The sequence below is a fragment of the Halyomorpha halys genome, unplaced genomic scaffold (genome assembly GCF_000696795.3).
Source record: "Halyomorpha halys isolate HHAL.00 unplaced genomic scaffold, Hhal_1.1 Scaffold326.1, whole genome shotgun sequence".
In the NCBI taxonomy this organism is placed as follows: Eukaryota; Metazoa; Arthropoda; class Insecta; order Hemiptera; family Pentatomidae; genus Halyomorpha; species Halyomorpha halys.
In genome coordinates, this window is record NW_027106117.1 from 420,402 (window position 1) to 439,817 (window position 19,416).

Below are 19,416 nucleotides of genomic sequence, written 5' to 3' on the forward strand. Positions count from 1 at the left end.
ATATACATAAAGCACATCATATTAAAGACTTTTAAGATAAACTAAAGGGCACAAAATATGGCTTTTAGTATTTATACACATTTTTGTCGAGGAGGACTTTACTCAAGTTGAACCTGATTTAAACGTGAGGACTGCCTATACTAAATTGCTTAATGATTATAAAAAGATCCAGCAGTATTATATATTAAAAATATTTCAACAGAATACTGACATTCATAGATTGTTATGCGATGAACAAAACAGTTACGAAGATTCCACAGGTCCAGTAAAAGGTTCCGTCTAAAAACTGTAGCTCACTTAACCTTGGTTTGCTGAAACTAACACAGAATTCTTCATATCTATTTTGAGCTTAGTCCACCAGTTCATGCAACAGTCTATAGAGCATAAAACTAAAAATTAGAAAATCATGCAAATAAAGTAAAATATGGTGGGGAGGAAGAGGGTTAGTAAACCAAAGTTATTTATTTCTTAATTGTAGACAGCAATGCTTACTTTTAAAACCAAATATATCATTTGAAAGTTAAAAATTCACTCTACTTTTACATGTCAACTTTCAATACAAGCATTTTTGTAAACACTGTTCCAGTTTACGAATACCATATCGAAAAATTTGATCCCACCCTGTTGAATAGTGGAATGAGAAACCTCAAGAACCTTAAGAGCAAATTCACAGGTTGTGACCCTCAAATCTTTGAGCATAATCCCTCCACATCTTTTGATCATCGTCTGAAACAAATTTAAGAATTTTGCACTTGGAGGTAGCAAATACTACTATCAATTAGAATTTCATTAGAGATGGCTGCTCAAATAACACTGTGTAGCAAAGCAAATCCTGGAGGAATCGAGAGTGAGGGAATTACTGCACATGACAATATTACTGGAAGGCTAAATCTTGCCAGTTGCATCAGTGCTTTGGCTACATTAGGTACTAAGGTTAAGAATGTACATAATAGTGAGCTCAATAGATGATTCTAAGAAATACTTTAAACTGAGATACAATTGCCTTAAGTATGACAGCGGCTTGAGAACATTATGAATCAACAACTTAAAGGCCAGGAGGTATTAACTAGAATGTAGTGGTAACTGAATACCACTGCACCCTGATGGAAAGGTGTAATAGTGTATGATAAGAACTCAAGTAAGAAGTTAAGAAATGTTCTGTAGAAATAGGGAATTGATTAACAAATCTGAAATGTTTGAGACATGGTTTAAGATTTTAAAAGATAATATTACCACATATAGAAAATCCAAAATTTCTATCAAAAATAAATGGGAAGAAGTCCTGTATCATAACTTTAAAATTGATAAAATAAGTAATTGAAAGAGACAAAATAAATAAATCTAAAATGATAAGTCTATAAAATCATTTTTGAAGATACAAATAACATGGAGCGATAAACTTTGCATAGAAAGAATCCTAGCCCTACAAGGATCATTGATATAATTATAATATACATAGAGAGCATTTATTACAACAATCGATGAGTAGAATAATTCATTTCTGCTTAATATATATAAGATTATAGGTCAAAGTTTCACGTGCTAATTCCATTTCAACATCAAATATATATATATATATGTTTTTGTATGTTTGAGAGAGTATACACACATATACCTATTAATAAATAATATTAAAATCACATTTAGAAATACTTATGACATAATTAAAAAAATAAATACCTTGGGGAATAATAGATTGCACTTAAGTAACATAAAACATTGAACTGACTTAATTAGTATTTTTTATAATATATAAACTTCAATTCTTAAACTAAACTTTTCCAAAGTTATCAATACTTAAAACTTTCATGGTATAATTAAATAACATATTTTGAAGATTAGGATCTTCAGTTAATTTTGATGGAGAAGTAATACAGCAGTTGCTCAGGTACAAACCACCTTTTCCTTCCAATTTAGAACTAATACATGGATATAAAACTGTTGTAGCACCTCCATCAGCACTCTGAAAAATAATATCAATGAATACTAAATAAATAAAAAAAAATTAGGTAATATACTAAAATAATGCTTAAATGGAAGGGAAAGGGATTTCAGTTTTTTTAGTAATTATATATCCAAAAATATTGGAAACATGAACCTGCCTTTATTCTATAGGGGCCTATGAGTCTTTTAAAAATGACATTTTTTACTCTAATATTCTGCACCTAAAAAAAAAAATTGAGCACATTTTTTGGTTCAGTTCACATAGAATAAAACAAAAATATTCTCCTGACATTTCAATGAGTTTAGGCAACTGGGAAAGTTCAAAAACTGAAAGTCACTCCAAGTAAAGTAGGTTAAGAAAAATTCATAAGCATAAAATAAAAGCTTATATTTGTTTTTATCATTCGAAAAGTCCTTAAATACCAGTATTCAAAGAAATAAAAAACAGTAAAAAGATAAAAGGAAAAAAAAGCAGTTCAAATATTGTAAGAATTTCTTTAATAGTACTATAAAATTTTTAAGTTGTAAAACTTTTAAAATAATCTGTAATAACATTATAGAATTATGTAAAAAACAATCTAACATATTCAAATTCAGCATCCAAAAATAAAAAAACCTTCCTAATATAGGTGAAAATAAGTTTTCAAGCAAATTTCTTGCTTTCGGTTGTTGAAGTTAATTTTTGAGGAAATGGTTCATTCATTGGAGACTAAAAAGTGATATTCAATTCAATATCATCCACCAAATCACTATCAAGTGAGCTGAATTAGACTTAAGAGATACCATCTATAATAACTCAGATACTGGCAAATACTGATGATGTGGTGTTCATTGGAAAGTCTTTAGACAGTGAAAAGAAAGAATTTATTAAGCTCAATGCTGAGGCTTGGCATATTGGTCTCAAGTGAATGAGGAGAACACTATAGTAATGGCATTAAAGAGAAAGAAACCAGTACACCCTCAGCATATAAGTGTCATCAGTGACTAACTATACTTTTGAAACAATGAATAAGTTTAGCTACCTTGTGCCTATTATCAATGAAGAATATTTAGATAAGAACAAGATTACTGGCATGGAACTATATATACTGTGCTTTGCTTAAGCTATTAAGAAAAAAATATTGAGCAGAACCACCACCATAAGATCTTATTAGACCTGTTATAACTTATGCAAGTGAAACATGGACATTCAAAAAATGTGCAACAGAAAAAATGGACAGGTAAGAAAGAAAAGTTGTCAGAAGCATATTTGGGCCAGTAAAAAGATCAGGAAGGTTGAGGATAAGAACTAACAAAGTAGTAGCTCTACTGTGAATTGAAAGTGTCCATGTTTATAATAGTAGATTGCCTAAAATGGTAAGGGTACTTCCACTGGATCGATAATACAAGAGTAGTCAAAAGGTTATATATATAAGACCCAGATGGGGTATGCCCAAGATGTGCACCCAAAACAAAATACAATAATATAAGATGATGTCAACAATGCCTACGAAAGCTGAAATTAACATTAATATGGCAGAAGACAAGACCCAGAGAGTTAGTCTTGTTGAACATGTGAGGTGCAGCTCTGTGTGTCAATGGAGAATAAGAATAATAGACAAGGATATACTTCCTATGACTGGAGACTTCAGTTGTAAGTCAATGCATATTTATTTACAGCTGGGTGTATAACTTAAACACATTCCTTAAATTAGTAACTCATTTTAATATACAAAAATGTCACTCCCTAGTATAAAAACAGGAAATAAAAAATTACTACGAAAAAGAAGCTTTGTGATCAGTCAATTAATCATTACCTTGCATATATAATGGAGAACCCATGGAAATATTATCTTCAGAATTGTACCATTAAATATGTCAGTATTCACTACTCCAGGATGAACAGAAAAAACATGAACATTACTATTGTTTTTCCTTAACAATTTATCTAAATGAATAGTAAATAGTATCTGAGCAAGCTTGGATTGTGCATAGGCCTTGCTTGTAATAAAATAATTCCTAAAACAAAAATAAATTAAAGGTAAGACAACTAAGATATAATAAAAAATTACCATCAATGCCATAAAATTTGACAATGAGTAAATAAAAAACATTTGATAATAAATAAATATATTTTTAAATTTTACAAGTTGTGTAAAAAGGAAAAACTTTATTTGAAAACTTGATTAAAATATACAAATGAATACCAATTATATTTCTCTGAAAAATAAATAATAATTCACAGTAATGTATTGATTAAAAAAAAAAAAAAAAAGAGGAATTTACAGTCAATTTATTTCCACGAGACTTCAAATTTATTTATTCACCCACTAAAGTTCCAATTTTTGGAATTTTGATTTGATTTTAGTTTGGTCACTGTCGGATATAAGCATTCGATATTTTCAGTTCTTTTTTTGAATTTGTATAAAGTCGGAGTCGGGGGTCTCAATTTCCCCCCTTGCTGCGGACACCAGTTTTTTCTTTCTAAAAATGAGCAACAAAGCCTGAACAGCATAGTTTACAATTATAAATACCATAAGTATGCTTACTTCATATTGATATTATCAAATGGAATAGAATTCACAACACTGTGAGCACAAGAAGTTATATTAACAATTCTTCCTGAAGTATCTGATCCTCCTTTTTCAAGTAATGGTAAAAGAAGATGAGTTAAGTAGAAATGACCAATGTAATTGACGCCCCATTGAGATTCAAATCCTTCTTTAGTTTCAGAGTAAGGAGGGAACATTATTCCAGCTAAAAAATAAAATCATTATTTCATTCATTTTGAAGTAAAACTTTACGCATTGAATGTCAATATCATGAATTATAGAAAATTTCAAAAGATTGAATCAATAACAAACAGAAGACACCACAATGAAATAACTGATAAAAAAAGGATGAATTCATGAAACGAAACACATCTAATTTCTTCATAAGCAACTTCCCAACCCTGTAAAGAGGTGGTTTATCAGTTTTGCTAGGATGTTGCTTTAGTAGGAATAAGATTTCTCTTAACATAGTAACTATTGGTGATCATTACCCTTCTTTAGGTTAGGGGTTCTTTAGAGTTTTTGTTTGGATTGGCAATCTATAATCTTAATTTAGGACCTCAACAGACGACTGGAGGTTTCTCGTGTCCAAGAAAAAAACTATAATTTTTGTTAATTTCTTATTAACCATACAAAAAACATTATGAGTGCTTTTCTTTCAAGTAGAGCAAATTTTCTAAAATGTAAGCCCTTGTACGTTTAGTAGAACCTGAGACAGTTTTTCTAAAAACAGTATTTTGTGAAAGATTATATAAGGAACCATAAATAAAAAGATCATGTCCACAAATAAATTGATCAGGTTTTTTAACATCACAATAATTAGTATAAAACTAATAACAAGTAATACTTACCATTGTTGACTAGAATATTTAGATGTATGAAATCTTGTGAGATTTTTGCTGCACATTCTCTTACAGATTTTAAAGATGTTAAATCCAAATGATAAACATAACCAAATCCATTTTTAATTCCATTTTTTCGACACTTTTCAATCAATTGTGATCCTCTACTTACATCTCGGCAACCTGAAAAATGTTATCAAAATTTTAATAATATACTAGCAAAGAAAATAAGTTTTCTTAAAGTATTTCAATTATTATTATTATTTTAGTATTATATATAAAGTATTAATTTACTTCATCAGGGCTTAAAAGATACAAAAAAAAAACAACAGAATATTACAACAATAAGATATAATAAGGTAATTTAAGCTAGGATAAATATTATGTAAAAATAAAGAGATAAGAAATTACATATAAATAAAAGGAAGGAAGACATAAAATAGTATCAATATAAAATAAACTTGAATAATCAATGATAATAAAAACTAAGTAAAAATGGCAAGAGTAAACATTTTTAAAAAACACATAAGATATACAGTTAAAAAAGTACAGGAGATGTACATAAAACAAAAACAATACGGAAAAAAAAAAAGTAGAGATTAAATAAACGTTTTTTTTTTTTTGTATCTTTTTAGCCCTGATGAAGCCATGCAAAGTGGGGCGAAACATCGGACATTAAAATAGTTATAAACTATTTGTTCTTTTTTTGACCGCAACCCTGACCATCTTCTTATATATAAATTTTTACGGTGAACTATATATACATACATAAATTTAGATTTTAATTTTTGTTTAAGCAAAATTTTTTTAAAACACTTCTCCCTCCTCAAATGATTGCTAACTTTTTAATTATATTTTAAAGAAACGGAAAGCTGAGTGGATTATTGTGGTAGTTAATGATACTAAAGAAAATCAAACCTCACAAAAGTTTGTTCACTACTTGGAGTGTTGTACACCAAGTAGTAGCTGACAAGCAACTGCCAATGATCAATCCAGGGTGTCTACCAAAACATTTTGTGGAATGACTTTTCAAGGAAATTTGTAGAGAAATTCCAGGTTATCTAAATCAGCTGTTCCTAAAGTTTTTTTTGATAAGGTATCCTCCTGGAACTAAAAATATTCTAGGCACCCTCGTCAAACTAAAAAAGTAGTGGCACAATTATCCTTAGAATGGTTGAATATGTAGGAAAAAAGAAAAACAGAGCAAATTAAATACTCAATTATTTATTATAACACAAAATATCAAAGGCATTTTATGTATGGTACATTACTTTTTAATAGGTAATTGTTACGGCCAAAATATGCTTAATTTATTTATCTGTTATGGTTGTAAGGATTGTGTATTACCATGCTTTGTTTTGGCTACAGAAGCATTAATAATACCAGTTTTACGTAAGCTTAGGCCGGGTCAGTAGCCCCATATCTCTCTACCTGGTCAGTAGTTGCCAGCAGGTTGGCCAACCCTGATACTCGTCTTTCTACGGCAGGCGGACTACTTTGGCTCATCCTCCAAGAGGACAAGGCGGCCGGACGTACGTCGATCTACTTCTACCAGAACATCCACTCAGGACAACAACCACAACCGGGGCCCCATCAATCACCGGTGATTGATACTGTACATTTTATTTCATCTTTTTTAAAATTTTTTTTTATAGAAAAAATAATTAATTTGTAAGGTGCTCCATTCTGCCATTAATTAATTTTGTTTTTCTCCCCTTCTTTCTTCAATTATTCTCTTCCAGTTTCCTTTTTATTCATATTATTTACCTCTAAAATAAAAATGGTCATACCAGGGGATATCAAAATTCAATTTGAAAAACTCAAAGAGAAATTAAACTATTATGCTTCCCAGATTGAAACTTTTATTTTTCAAGGGCGAGGTATTGCGAAAGACCCTGAAAAATTATTTTTATTTAAGGGAATGTACTTAGAACTGAGACCTTATTACATTTCCTTCTGTGAGGCCTACGATTCACTTAAAAAACTTTGCTCTCTCTCAAATGTTTCATATCTTTTTCCAGGTAAAGATCTTTCCCTCCTCAAATCCGTGCAGGAATATTATTATGAAGGTCTTGCTACCCATGAACATTACATGAACCCAACTCCTGTGGGTCCTCTTATCTCTTCAGCTTCAAAGGGTCATATCAATTATCTTCAATCATTACCACAAATTAATCCTTCCCCGCCAATGGTAACCTAGGCTCATAGTCCTCATTCTATCAACAAAAAAATTCTCAATAATCATCGCTTTAGCTTAGGTACAGTTCAAGGATCACTTCAGCTAACAAGTAATTCTGATGAGTTTCCTAATAGCTCTGAAAAACACATTTCTCTGTTCCAACTCTACAAGTCATTCTAATTCACTGTGTTGTTGTAGGAAATTTACAAATTCCTCAGTAGCACAATAAAAAAACATTCTGTCCGTCCAGCAGTACCAGAGCCACTTATTTCCAGAGACATTTCCCCGGAAAAGGCCTTTTCTCAGGGTTTATGTAAACTGAAGATTACCTCAGATGGGTCCCCAGTAAACCAGCACAATTCCACTTGGCCTTAAGAGCTTCATACTTCTCCAAGCAGTCCTCTTGATCCTACTGGCCTTCAAGAGCCTGATTCCCTGAGGTCAGATCGTTCCGCTACTTCTGACCCTAATAAATCTAACGAAATTTTGTTAGAAAATATTTTCGTCCAAGACGAAACTCCAGGATCAAAACGCCCAGCTGTGTCAGATTCTAGTCATGCTAGCGACTTTTCGCTGGCAAATAATTTTCCTCCATTTCACTCACTATTGCGGTGCACCTCCAAGAGATCCCCAATCTGTGGTCAACCTGAACCTACCCGCCTGCCTCAGCCTAAAATCTAATCAGTCTACTCTGTTAGACACTGATAAAACCAATGACATTTCGTTGGATGTTACCTTTATACAAAATTACTCACAGTCCTTACCCTCTCCTGTGAGTTCTCCAGGCAGTTCTCTTGGTCTCTCCGAGCTCCATGAGCTCGATCCCTTGAGATCAGATCGTCCAGCTTCATCGGATCTTAATAAACGTAACGACATTTCGTTAGAAGTTACATTTATCTGATATGGTTTGTTACGTCCAACCCCAAGAGGTCCTTACTCACTGATCAAAAACTTCTCCTCATTAGTGTTTCTGAGTCCAAAACTCATAGATCTAGATGCCCAGCTGCATCAGATCAACACCATACCAACGAAATTGCGTCAGAACTTCATCATACATGAGATGATCCACTGCCGCACCTTACCTCCAAGAGGTACTCAATGAATTACCGCCTTCCTCCTGCACGTTACGTAACTCTTGAAGAAGCCCTACAGCTGAAAAAGAAACTCATATATTTCCTTCGGTTAAGTGTCGAACACATTGCTTATCAGCCATTGCAACCGCCCAACTCGGTCATCATAACCAGCTGATATTTTTCCCTAAGTGGTTATGCGAAGGTTGCAAAGTTCATCAGAATAAAGTTCCCTATGATATTCTTGTGTATCACTTCAAAAGGTCTATTTGTTTTCTTTCATCATATTGTCTTCGCAGATGCCCCACAACAAAATTACTTTGCATATACACCGTACATCTCATAACATTAATCTTTCTTCTGTTCTTTACTGTCGTCATTCCAACTACTTGAATCAATCTTCAGTTGTTCATATATCCTCTTCATACCTTGTCTTACCCCTAGCACTTTTCCATGATTTGCGCAGTTTTCTCTGGGCAGCATTACCTGTAGTATCAAATACCTAATTTCTCTGATGCTAGATAAATTTTAAATGGGCGGAATGGTGTGCTCTTTTATTATGCCTCTTGTTCAAATCCTGCTGCAGTCATAATCCTGCTCAACCTGAGGCAAGCTCACTTTTTACAAATCTTCAAACCATTCTCAACTCTCAACCTCTTACTCCCTTGACCAATGAACCCGACAGCATTAAGTAGACCACTCCTTGCCACGCCAGAAGATGTTATGGATAAGAACGTCAACCTACTGAAGCGATGGCCGGTAGTGAAGCAAATTTCTCAACACTGTTGGCAAAGATCGAGAATGGAGAATTTGCATTAGCTGCAACAACGGAAGAAATGGCAAACACCCATAACAAACCTTAATGTTGGTGACCTTGTGATCTTAAAGCAGCAGGGTACATTTCTTAAGACTTGGCCTTTCGCAAGAATCATTAATAATATATCACAAACAGTAACCATTAATAATAAATACCTTTGTAAAAAAAAAAGTATCATCAAAAACCATGAAGGGTTGATGTTATGTATTTATTGCTAAGCATACATTTTATCAAATTAAAACATTAAATAGAATGGATATATTAATATATATTTTGTTGTTAAACTCAATAATAAAAAAAGGTTTTTTATGTGATTTAACAAAATTTTATAGCTGAAGTGGGATGGTATATCATAAAATAAATTAACTCATCCAGGACAGATCATTTAACCATTTAAGACCTCGAAAATCTTAAAGTGCTGTGTTAAACACTCTTACCCAACAGAAATATATAGTTCTGGGAATCTTTTTTAAGTAACTGTTAACAAACTTTAATTTTCCTTGTTATACAGGAGTGAAAAATGTTAATGAGATACCTAACTTATATAGGTGAACAGTTAAGCAAGCGGTTCCAAAGAATTAAGATTGTACTATTTTGACTGAGGCCTGGACCAATTTTCCTCTAAAAAGGTCATTTAAAAAAAAAATCTGCAGAGAGACATTCTTTATAATTAATCTCATTTTATAAAGCAAAATTTAATTTACAACAGAAACTTAAGCTGATGAAAATTACTATTAAAGTTACTGATAGGAGCAAGTGAATGAAGGCAACCTCTATTAAATGAAGAAACCTAGAATTATCATAAGCTAGACAAAATATTGTATACATGGAACTAAAGTTATAAATGCTTTTACTGATGTGCTAGGTATATTACTATTTGAAATAATAAAGTGTTTTTCAATTTACTTAGTGTACTAATATTACAAAGTATACATATTGATGATTAATATTAAATTCTCATTAGAGAATTCGGAGGATTCTCATATTCTGCTAATTGAATTAGCTGCTGAGCAGGGAATAGGCATGAAAGAAACAGGTAAATGGTGAAGAGACCGAACAAAAAAAAGTTGTGAACTTTTCTAAAATGTAAGTTAATTCAAATTCTGACTTCCAAGTTACAACAAGAAAACAGGTATATGGCATAATAATTGACCAGACTAAACGGTGGTACATGATGCTTTACTGATGATTTCATCAGCTTTACCAAAATTAAGATGGTAATGTATGTAATTTTTTAACTCAGTAGATCAGACCAGCGCTGAATCAGGGGCAATTGATTAATTCATATAATAAATTACATTAAAACTTTTAAAGTAATTTACAATAAAGTTTATCAATGCAAGAATAAGATATTAAAAATAAAATCAATCAATTACTTACAAATAATGACATGCATATTACACTGCAAAAGTTTTTTTACTAAGACAGAACCAATCCCTCTTGCACCTCCAGTTACAACAGCAATTTGACCACTCCTGTCTTCAATTTCTGAAATACAATTTATCATATAATGACATACAATACTCACAAATAAAACCTCGGTACTCTGTTTACTATAAAACTTAATGACAAAATATATAAAAATTTTTAAATATAATAACAAATAAAACTAATGTTTTAAAACAATATTGCTTTACTAAGCGATAAAAAATAAATGATTAAGATTGTATAAGAAACCTTTGACCCTTGAATATTAAGTTTAATCACAACCTTTTTATCTTTCTATGAATATTTAAATGTGTTAAATTAATCTAAGGCAACTAATCATGAAAAAAGTAGATCAATGATTTTGTAAGTATAAAAGAACTACCCCAAGACTTAGTTATAGATTCACATAACAATCACACTTAGTTTAACTTACCACAAACATTATTTTTTCCATTTAATAGATCATCAATGATTGCCTGCCCTCCAATAAGGTAATATTTGATTTCATACACAATGTATTGTAAAAAGAATAAAAAATGTTTCAACAACGTCGTTAATATGCTCTTCATTTTGTATATCTGGCTCACCACTGGTACTTAACTCCAGTAACTTTCACCAAGTGAAATCTAGTTCCACTTACATTTGGAGTCCTTCAAGCATGTTAATTAAACTCACCTAATACAAGCAGTAAACTTATTAGATATATTTTATAATTACACTAAGTTTTTAAAGTGAAATAAATAGCAGATAGTTATATGTTTATCATCAATAAAACAAAAACATCAAATGATCCAGCAACTGGATGTTTTTTCTCAAATAAAAACACTTTGAAACTAATATTTATTGCTTTAATACAAAATTATTCAGTGAATTATACTTAAAATGTGATAATATAGCAAACATTGAAAACAAATAATTATCAAATTTAGACGTTTACTATCAGAAGTTGACAACTTTACAAAGAGGTAGGGAAAGACTAAGGATTGGTTGGATTATAGTGACAAAAAGTACATATCATGAATCAGTGAAATGAGCATTAATGGTATTTCCTAACTGATTAAATATCAGACATAAATGTGTATGGACTAAAAAAGGATAACAAATATAGAGTGTAGATTTAATTTTACGATTCATTAGGATGAATGATGAAGGTCAGTTGAAGAAGATTAATTAATGTATATTCAAAATACTACCCTGTATTTTAAGAGGCTAGTATCTTCCAAAAAGACAGTTTCGAGATTTTCACATCACTGAACAGAAAATTAATTTTGTTTAAATTTGTTACAAAATAGTAAATGCAATAATTTTCTTAAGTTTAAGGTCTTAAAATGTTGCACATTTGGTCCTAAATTGTGGTTGACTGATTATAAAAATGTCTCTTAACTTTTGAATTTTTTTTGTTAGTATAGCGGAGGTTCAATGGTGATCGTGATCGTGAGAGTAATAGAGATAGTGGCAGATGTCGCAGCCATTTACATCACGTAAATTTACATTTGCTGTAGTATTACTGTTGTCGTTAAATGGCCTCGACCATGCGTGCTCACTTAGTTAGGTGGACAGCTAGACTGATTAGAAGGTGAACAAACAGGATGAGTTTTACGGGTGCCAGCCGTAAATCCTGTAACGATGATAATCTCGCCCTACAGGGTACTATTCCTCTAGGTGCGAAGGAGAAATGCAAGCCTGGACTAGGTGCCAGCTACCGGGTCTTGCAAGAAGTTAACTTCGTTCTAGTGGGTACTACTCCCGTAAATACAAAGAGGTATCTAAGCCCGGACTGGATGCCAGCCACGGGGTCTTACGATTTTCGCACTGAGGTTTTACAGTTTTGGTCTAGTCTATCTCTATTAGTCTAGGTTATTAAACGCCATCGAGAGGTATTACGTGTAAGTCATTAGCTTTCAGTGGATCAGCAGATTCTATTGGAATTATTATTAGTTGAAATGATACGTTTATGAATATTAAAATGTCTCATATAGTTGTTACAATTGTGAAATTAAGTTATAAACAAGGAATTGTATACATGTTAATATACGGCATTTGCCTGATGCCGGTAGTAGTTTCCGTGTTAGCTGGTAGGTTGCGACATACCAGGCCATAGGGATTCTGGAGGCTGTAGTACTAACAGTATAGACCAGCAGGTAGCGGTATCGCTACAGTACTATCATGATTTGGCTTTTAGTTGATTGTATTAGCAATTATCTGCGCATGTGTGAAGAAATTACACGACAAGTATTTATCACGTGGAAGATCCGCTTTAGATACTGCGTTATTACTTAACAAGGGAGAATATAGAGGCACATCAAAGAGACTGTAAAGAAATCAGCAAAAGTTTCTCAGTCAGTTTACAATGGTTATCTAAAACTTTCATAAAAAATCTATGAGATCAACCGAACTATAGTAGAAGAATATCAGAATCTGTTGGTACAAATATATCAGTACATTTCTATCTGCTATATTAATTTCCCATAGTTTCTCAATTTTTAGTTTTCTTAGCATATCATGTACATAATGCTCACATTTTAAATTTCAAAAGCGAGAACTCGTGAACTGTGAAGTCTTTAAAAATAGGTTTGTAAGGATTAATATGGTAAAAGTATTGCGGTAACCTTTAAAAAATACCATCCATTAATACGACATTCCGGTCTGTTTATGGGTGTAGCAGTCTACTGCTCCTTGAGTAAACAATAACATTTAGCCAAGAGCGGTCGAGAGCCGACTCAGCCCAACCTGGCGAAACATAGCGGGATAGACGTAAACCACAATTCAAAAATAAATGTCATATGTTAATTTCTTGTAAATATTTATAATTTGCTTATATAACCTTGTTACATATTGTTCTACTTATAAATGTATTCTTTGAATGAATAAACAGTAAATAAAAGTTCAACTTTTACATGCAGTGACTCTCGATGGCCTTTTCACGCCTATAGATGTCATTTGCCAAAATTTAACTGCAATATTCAATCCGAAATTGATTCACCACTTCGAAGGAGACAGATCGAGTGACACCACTACTTTGGTATATAAACGATTTTGTTCCATCACAGTTTCCTTTGGGTCTCTCCTTTATCCCTAATACCTTATTTATTTATTTGTTTACTACCAGACTGGTGGAGGGGCGGAGCATTCTTAAAGGTAACAAATCTATTCTAAGCAGAATGGGAGTGTCGAGTTTTCATTCTGTTGGATCGTCATGAAAGAATAGCCAACCCACTAAGGCCGGAATCAAACCGCCACCGTTGCAGAAATGAAGTTGCTAAGATGGTGCTACTGCCCTTAGCTACAATTGCCTCATGCCATTCTTAATACCTTTGAGCGAGATCGAGGGCGAATACTCCTAGGCCGCCTCTGTCGGAGGAGGATTTGAAGCGAACATCCTTAGAACTTGCTTTCTCCAACTCGACTGTTGGAAAATACCAGAGTTTAGATACCATTCTGCTGCAATGATTTAAGGTGCTTATCCTTAAAACTCGCTAATCGTACGTAGTTTGTAGATTGACTCTGCACCAAGTCCGATCTTCCTTTTAATTCTCCAGCAAATACTGTCCAGCTAACCTAACCTTATTGAATGCATATTGTCCTTTGCCTCATCTGTTAATAAATTGGTGCCAGGACAGCACACATACTACCACATGGGATTTGGATTGATTTGTAGTCACTAATGATAATTTTTTTTTACAAACCAAAGCAGGGAACGTCGAACAGGAAGTTGCAGCTCGAAGGCCAAGATTTTTGGACTTCTCAATAAATTATTGCTGAAAATAAATGTTTTCTCCTGTCTATGTGCCTCTTGATTCTGAAACCCGATGTATCCAAGCTGAAAACTCAACAGTATTCGTTACCAGAAATCCAACTAAATCATAGATAAATGTATGTAAAGGTAGTATCATTTAGTCAAGATTTTTTAAAATTTTATTCGTTTGTACTGAAGATATTATAGGATCGATGAATAAAATGTCGAAATGATTTGTATGACTTTTGTTATCATTTTGATTTATGTAGACTAGACACATTTCATTTTTTTTTCGGTCAAAACTGGCCGAGTATCGCGAGGACTTTTTTGCCGGTTAACAAATCATGTTAATCTTGAAAGTTTTTGGAGTCTGGCTGGTAGACGTTCTGTAAGAAAAGTTCTCAATAACTGCTTCCAATTTATGGTACACGGTAAAGAAGATTGGCACTGAACCTTTATGTTTCTGTTCACATGTGGACCTGTACATTGAAGTCATTTTTGTAATTTTAAGATTATCAGGATGATTTTTTTAACCGACAAGACAGTTCTCACCACGGCACCATGCTCATGCGTTATCGACCAAAACACAGAGTGACGTTCTTTTTGTATATAATCAACAGTACAAATAACCGTAGGAGGGAGATTCCAATGCAAAGTAGGAACAATAAGAGGAAGTTTTCAGTTGTCCCAAAGGGGTGATAGTTTTAAGAAATTTGTAGCGAGAGGGAGCAAGCGGTGCGATCAGAACTCACCAGAGCGCTGCACCTCGAGCTTCACCGAAGCTCTCAAATTTACTTAATAGTTCTTTATATCCTTTATATTCTCGTAATTTTTATATCCTTTCCTGGGTCTAGTCCTGGCACTGGTGGCGTACGCACTGCTTGAGATAGAGAAGTTCATTGCCAATCTATACTCGCAAAAGTTGTTTTTCTGTACGTTCACCTAAGATGATGGCCTATCTCCTCTCCTTCTCTCCAGCAATCTTAGTCCGTCCGCTTCATCTCGGCAACTAAGATTGTAACCTAATCCTTAACGGTTACACTGGTCCGGCCGCTTCATCTCGGCAACCAGTGTAATTTCCTGTCTCTCCCCGGTTCTAGTCCGCCCACTTCATCTCGGCAACTAGAGCTGCACCTAGCCTTATCAGCTTACTGGTCCGTCCGCTTCATCTCGGCAACTAGTAAGCTGGCTCCTATCATGACAGTTCTAGTCCGTCCGCTTCATCTCGGCAACTAGAACTGTTACTCTACCTCAGACTCTCTCACCTAGACCTCCTATACCTAGTCAGTGTTCAGGGCTCATCCCCTGGCACGGCCTTCCTTTCTTACCTACTAATGAATACGCCTTGTCGTGGGCCTTCTGTAAAGTGTATAATCAGGCTGGAGAACCGCCTAAGACCAGATAACCCCGACAAATTAAAAAAAAAAAATTGTTGCAAAGCAAAAATTATATACTGAAGCGTTAATTGTTGACCGTAGATATTATATGAAGAGAAGATGGTTGGAGAGGAGCAAGTGGAAAACACAATTAAGTTAAATAACATAAAATACCTTTTTACTTATTTCTGTTCTTCTCTGACCGTAACCCCAAACATCTTCTAAAAACATGTATATAATAAGAGGTGGATATGTTTTAAAATAAAAATGAATATATTCTTCTATTTAGGTGTTTGAAGAGGCTAATTGTCACCAAGCAATCTTTTTACTTGTGACTGTCAAGTATGATATTTTCAATCTTTTATAGTGATAGAGAGTTTTTAAAGGTTCTCCATTAAAAAAATATTTAGACTTCCTCTATCTATCCTTGAATATGTGTTCAATTTAGAGACTTTTGCGAGCATTTCATTTTCAGGTTACCATTTCATGGCAACATTAGTTTATTATTTATTATTAGGTAGATAATGAGGTTAAGGCAAGGTTATTTTGGTTTGCAGAATGGAATTCTCTGACTTGTTTGTATTCTGCAGAGTTTGTATTTTCTTCTGAAAATAGATCGGAATGGCTAGGTTACTTGGATTTTATTACTACAACTTTGAAGAACCACGGAAAAGTTTGTCTAGAGTGAGCCCGATCTGAGTTTGGGAGAGATAAGTCTCATTTCCTTTTATATAAATATACCATTTTTTAATCACTTTTGTCTATTTTGGTCATTAAAAGTATTAACCAGTTAAATCAAATATTTAAATTTCTTAAAAAATATATATGTATATAGCTAATATTAGCTCAAGAATTTGTTTAAATACTAAGGCTCATTTCAGATACATATGTGCATATTCTCATGGTAAAAAACGGGATTTCATTATAACATTTATTATTTTATTTATAATTAGGGTTGGAAAAGTATACTTTTTTTTTTAAATTATTATTTCTAACATAATATATTTTTAAACTCTATAAAATATTAAATAAAAGAAACACATAAATATCTAAGTGAGAATATATATTAAATCTTATGGATAGATTCTCCACACGTTTGTATCATGTCATTATATCACTTACAAAAAATTTACTTGATATATATATTTCATGCAATTGTAAATAACAATAAATAAATTATTAAAAAAAAAAACCGTTTATGTACGGATACTATGAGGTCACATTGATATACAATTCAGGGTTAATATAAGTTTACGGATAGCTGAATCTTAACTGTAAAACTGATATTTTCCAGTGGGACAATGTAACTTATTACATAAACTGTTACCTAAAGATAGTATTAAGTATGCAGATTTACCAATTGTGTGTTGAGTTGAATTTCTTGATAATATTATATTGTTTCTACGAATAAGCGTGATATCGCTTATGTTTCCAATAAATTAAAGAGGAAGGATAGATTTGTTTCTCAAACAACTCGTAGAGATTTTTCGCAGGGATAAACTAGTGTTTACATAAGGGCCTGGTCTTGACTTACTGCAGGTACACTTGAAGTATGCTGAAATATTCTTAAAATTAGTGTGGAAAATTCGGGCTGAAATAAAGAGAAATGTTATGTCTATGGGTTAACATGCTTATATTTTTATTTAAGAAATTATTATTCTCTGGAGGGGCAACCTGTAGTAGTGTGTTAGTAAAGTGATGATTATTTATAATCCAAGAAAAGAATAGATCTCAGGGTGTCTCATGTGAATTCATTGTGGTGGCTTAACTAGCAGTGATGGTGGTTTGAAGTCTCGCTGCCGCGATTAGTTCTGAGGGTATTCTTGTCGATTCCCTCTTCGAGGTTGAGCAGTGGGCGAAAATGGTGAGTACCATGGATTTCGCCAGTTGTCAGTGAAAAGGAATCTCTCGTTCAGAGGCTGGCCTTCTTCGAATCTCTGTCTTGATAGTGGTGGAAATCAAGTCTTGCATGCCGCGACTGATAACTAAAGGCAAATTGGCAGTTGCGGCGTCCTCTTGGTCTTTCAGTATAATAATATACTGGCTAAGGGGGGGCATAAAAAATGAGACCCCGACTTTATACATGACCAAAAAAAAAACGAAAAAAATCGGATTATATAAATCCGACAAATGGTATTTATTTATTTGAATGAAAATCTTTAAAAAAGCGTTAACGAGCCTTCGTTCGGATTTTGTTTCTAGTTTTGAGGTCCTTAATTCATATTTTCATCTAGGACACTTATCCCTGACGCATCCTGTATAGTAATGTAGGGCTGCTAATAGCAGTTGGATGAGACTCTACGGCTTCTTTGCATTACAAGCCAATAAATATATCTATGTATCCATCAGCCTATCCATTTTATATATTATATCAAATAGTTGTAAGAAAGTTTTTGATATATTTTTTTTGGTAATGGTTTGTTTATTATATTTAGTCAGTATTTTGTGAAAGATGAACTATATTGTGTTAGGAAATGTCAGCTATATGTAGAAAGATAACTTACTTCTGATTTTTTAAAATAAATCAACTGTATTTGAGAATATAGAATGATTAATTTTTTTTAAAAATTTATTTATTGATATTTACAATTGTATATAAAATACAAGTGAAGTCGATGTAAGATCATAATCGTACAGGCATGTAGAGAAACTACCCAATGGTAAATATAAGTTAAAGTTGAATTTCTTTATTGCAATTTCGTAAACAATTTTCCAGTCTTATTTTTTGTATTGAACTTGTAATAGATACTTGAATAAGAAAAAGTTATTGAAAAAACAAATATTGGGAATAAAAATAATAGTACAATTTTTTTTCTCAATGCATTGTCAACTTAAACATTTTATTGGTACCTGATGTTACTTTCTCTATTCTCTACAACTGCTTGCATTCTGTTTGGCACGCTTTTCCATGAGAATGTATACTTCGGTTGGTTAACGTTGTCTCCCTCCAAGTTGCTTCTGCAAATTTAGGTACACGTACCAAGCTCGACCTTAAAAATTCACATCTTGGTCCTGCATTATCACTAAATTTAAAAACAAATATTTTGAGCTTAAAACCGAAGTTACTTACCTAGAGATTCAGTGAACTCACTCAGTTACCTCGTACAGAATTTAATCAGACTGCCTGAATGCCATAAAAAAAAAAAAAATACACAATATATTGTTTTAATCAAGCTAATCATTGTTTAAATGAAATGACATTGGCGAATATAAATTTGTTTACTAATACAGACGTTTTCATTAAAATATTCAAAGCAACATCTTATGTTCCTTGTAGCATTGTTCCAATAAATTCCAGTACCGGATTTCAATTTTTAAATAAAGAGTTAAAATAAGTTTAAAGAGTTTTTTGTTATATTTAAAATTTTGGTTCTTATTTTCTATCAAATTATTAATTTTTATTTCGAAACTTTTATTTTTCAAACTTCAAAATAAAAGTTTTACTACAACTTTTAATTACTAACTGTTTGAGATAAAGTTTTGACTTTAAGTT

The 19,416-nt window shown here is 32.6% G+C and overlaps 1 protein-coding gene across 1 annotated transcript in view; it reads right to left on the minus strand.

Annotated features, from left to right (window-relative positions):
* Positions 1 to 1,192: 1,192 nt before the first annotated feature.
* LOC106681315 (dehydrogenase/reductase SDR family member on chromosome X) overlaps positions 1,193 to 19,416 on the minus strand; it is a 37,310-nt gene continuing 19,086 nt past the window's right edge. The window contains exons 2-9 of the mRNA XM_014421566.3: positions 18,994 to 19,047; positions 18,774 to 18,913; positions 11,245 to 11,486; positions 10,764 to 10,871; positions 5,327 to 5,500; positions 4,473 to 4,680; positions 3,741 to 3,942; positions 1,193 to 1,963 (exon numbers count right to left, since the gene is read on the minus strand). Coding sequence (XP_014277052.1) covers positions 1,772 to 1,963; positions 3,741 to 3,942; positions 4,473 to 4,680; positions 5,327 to 5,500; positions 10,764 to 10,871; positions 11,245 to 11,380 — 1,020 coding nt within the window. The 5' untranslated portion in view covers positions 11,381 to 11,486; positions 18,774 to 18,913; positions 18,994 to 19,047 and the 3' untranslated portion in view covers positions 1,193 to 1,771. The remainder of the gene's footprint in view (positions 1,964 to 3,740; positions 3,943 to 4,472; positions 4,681 to 5,326; positions 5,501 to 10,763; positions 10,872 to 11,244; positions 11,487 to 18,773; positions 18,914 to 18,993; positions 19,048 to 19,416) is intronic.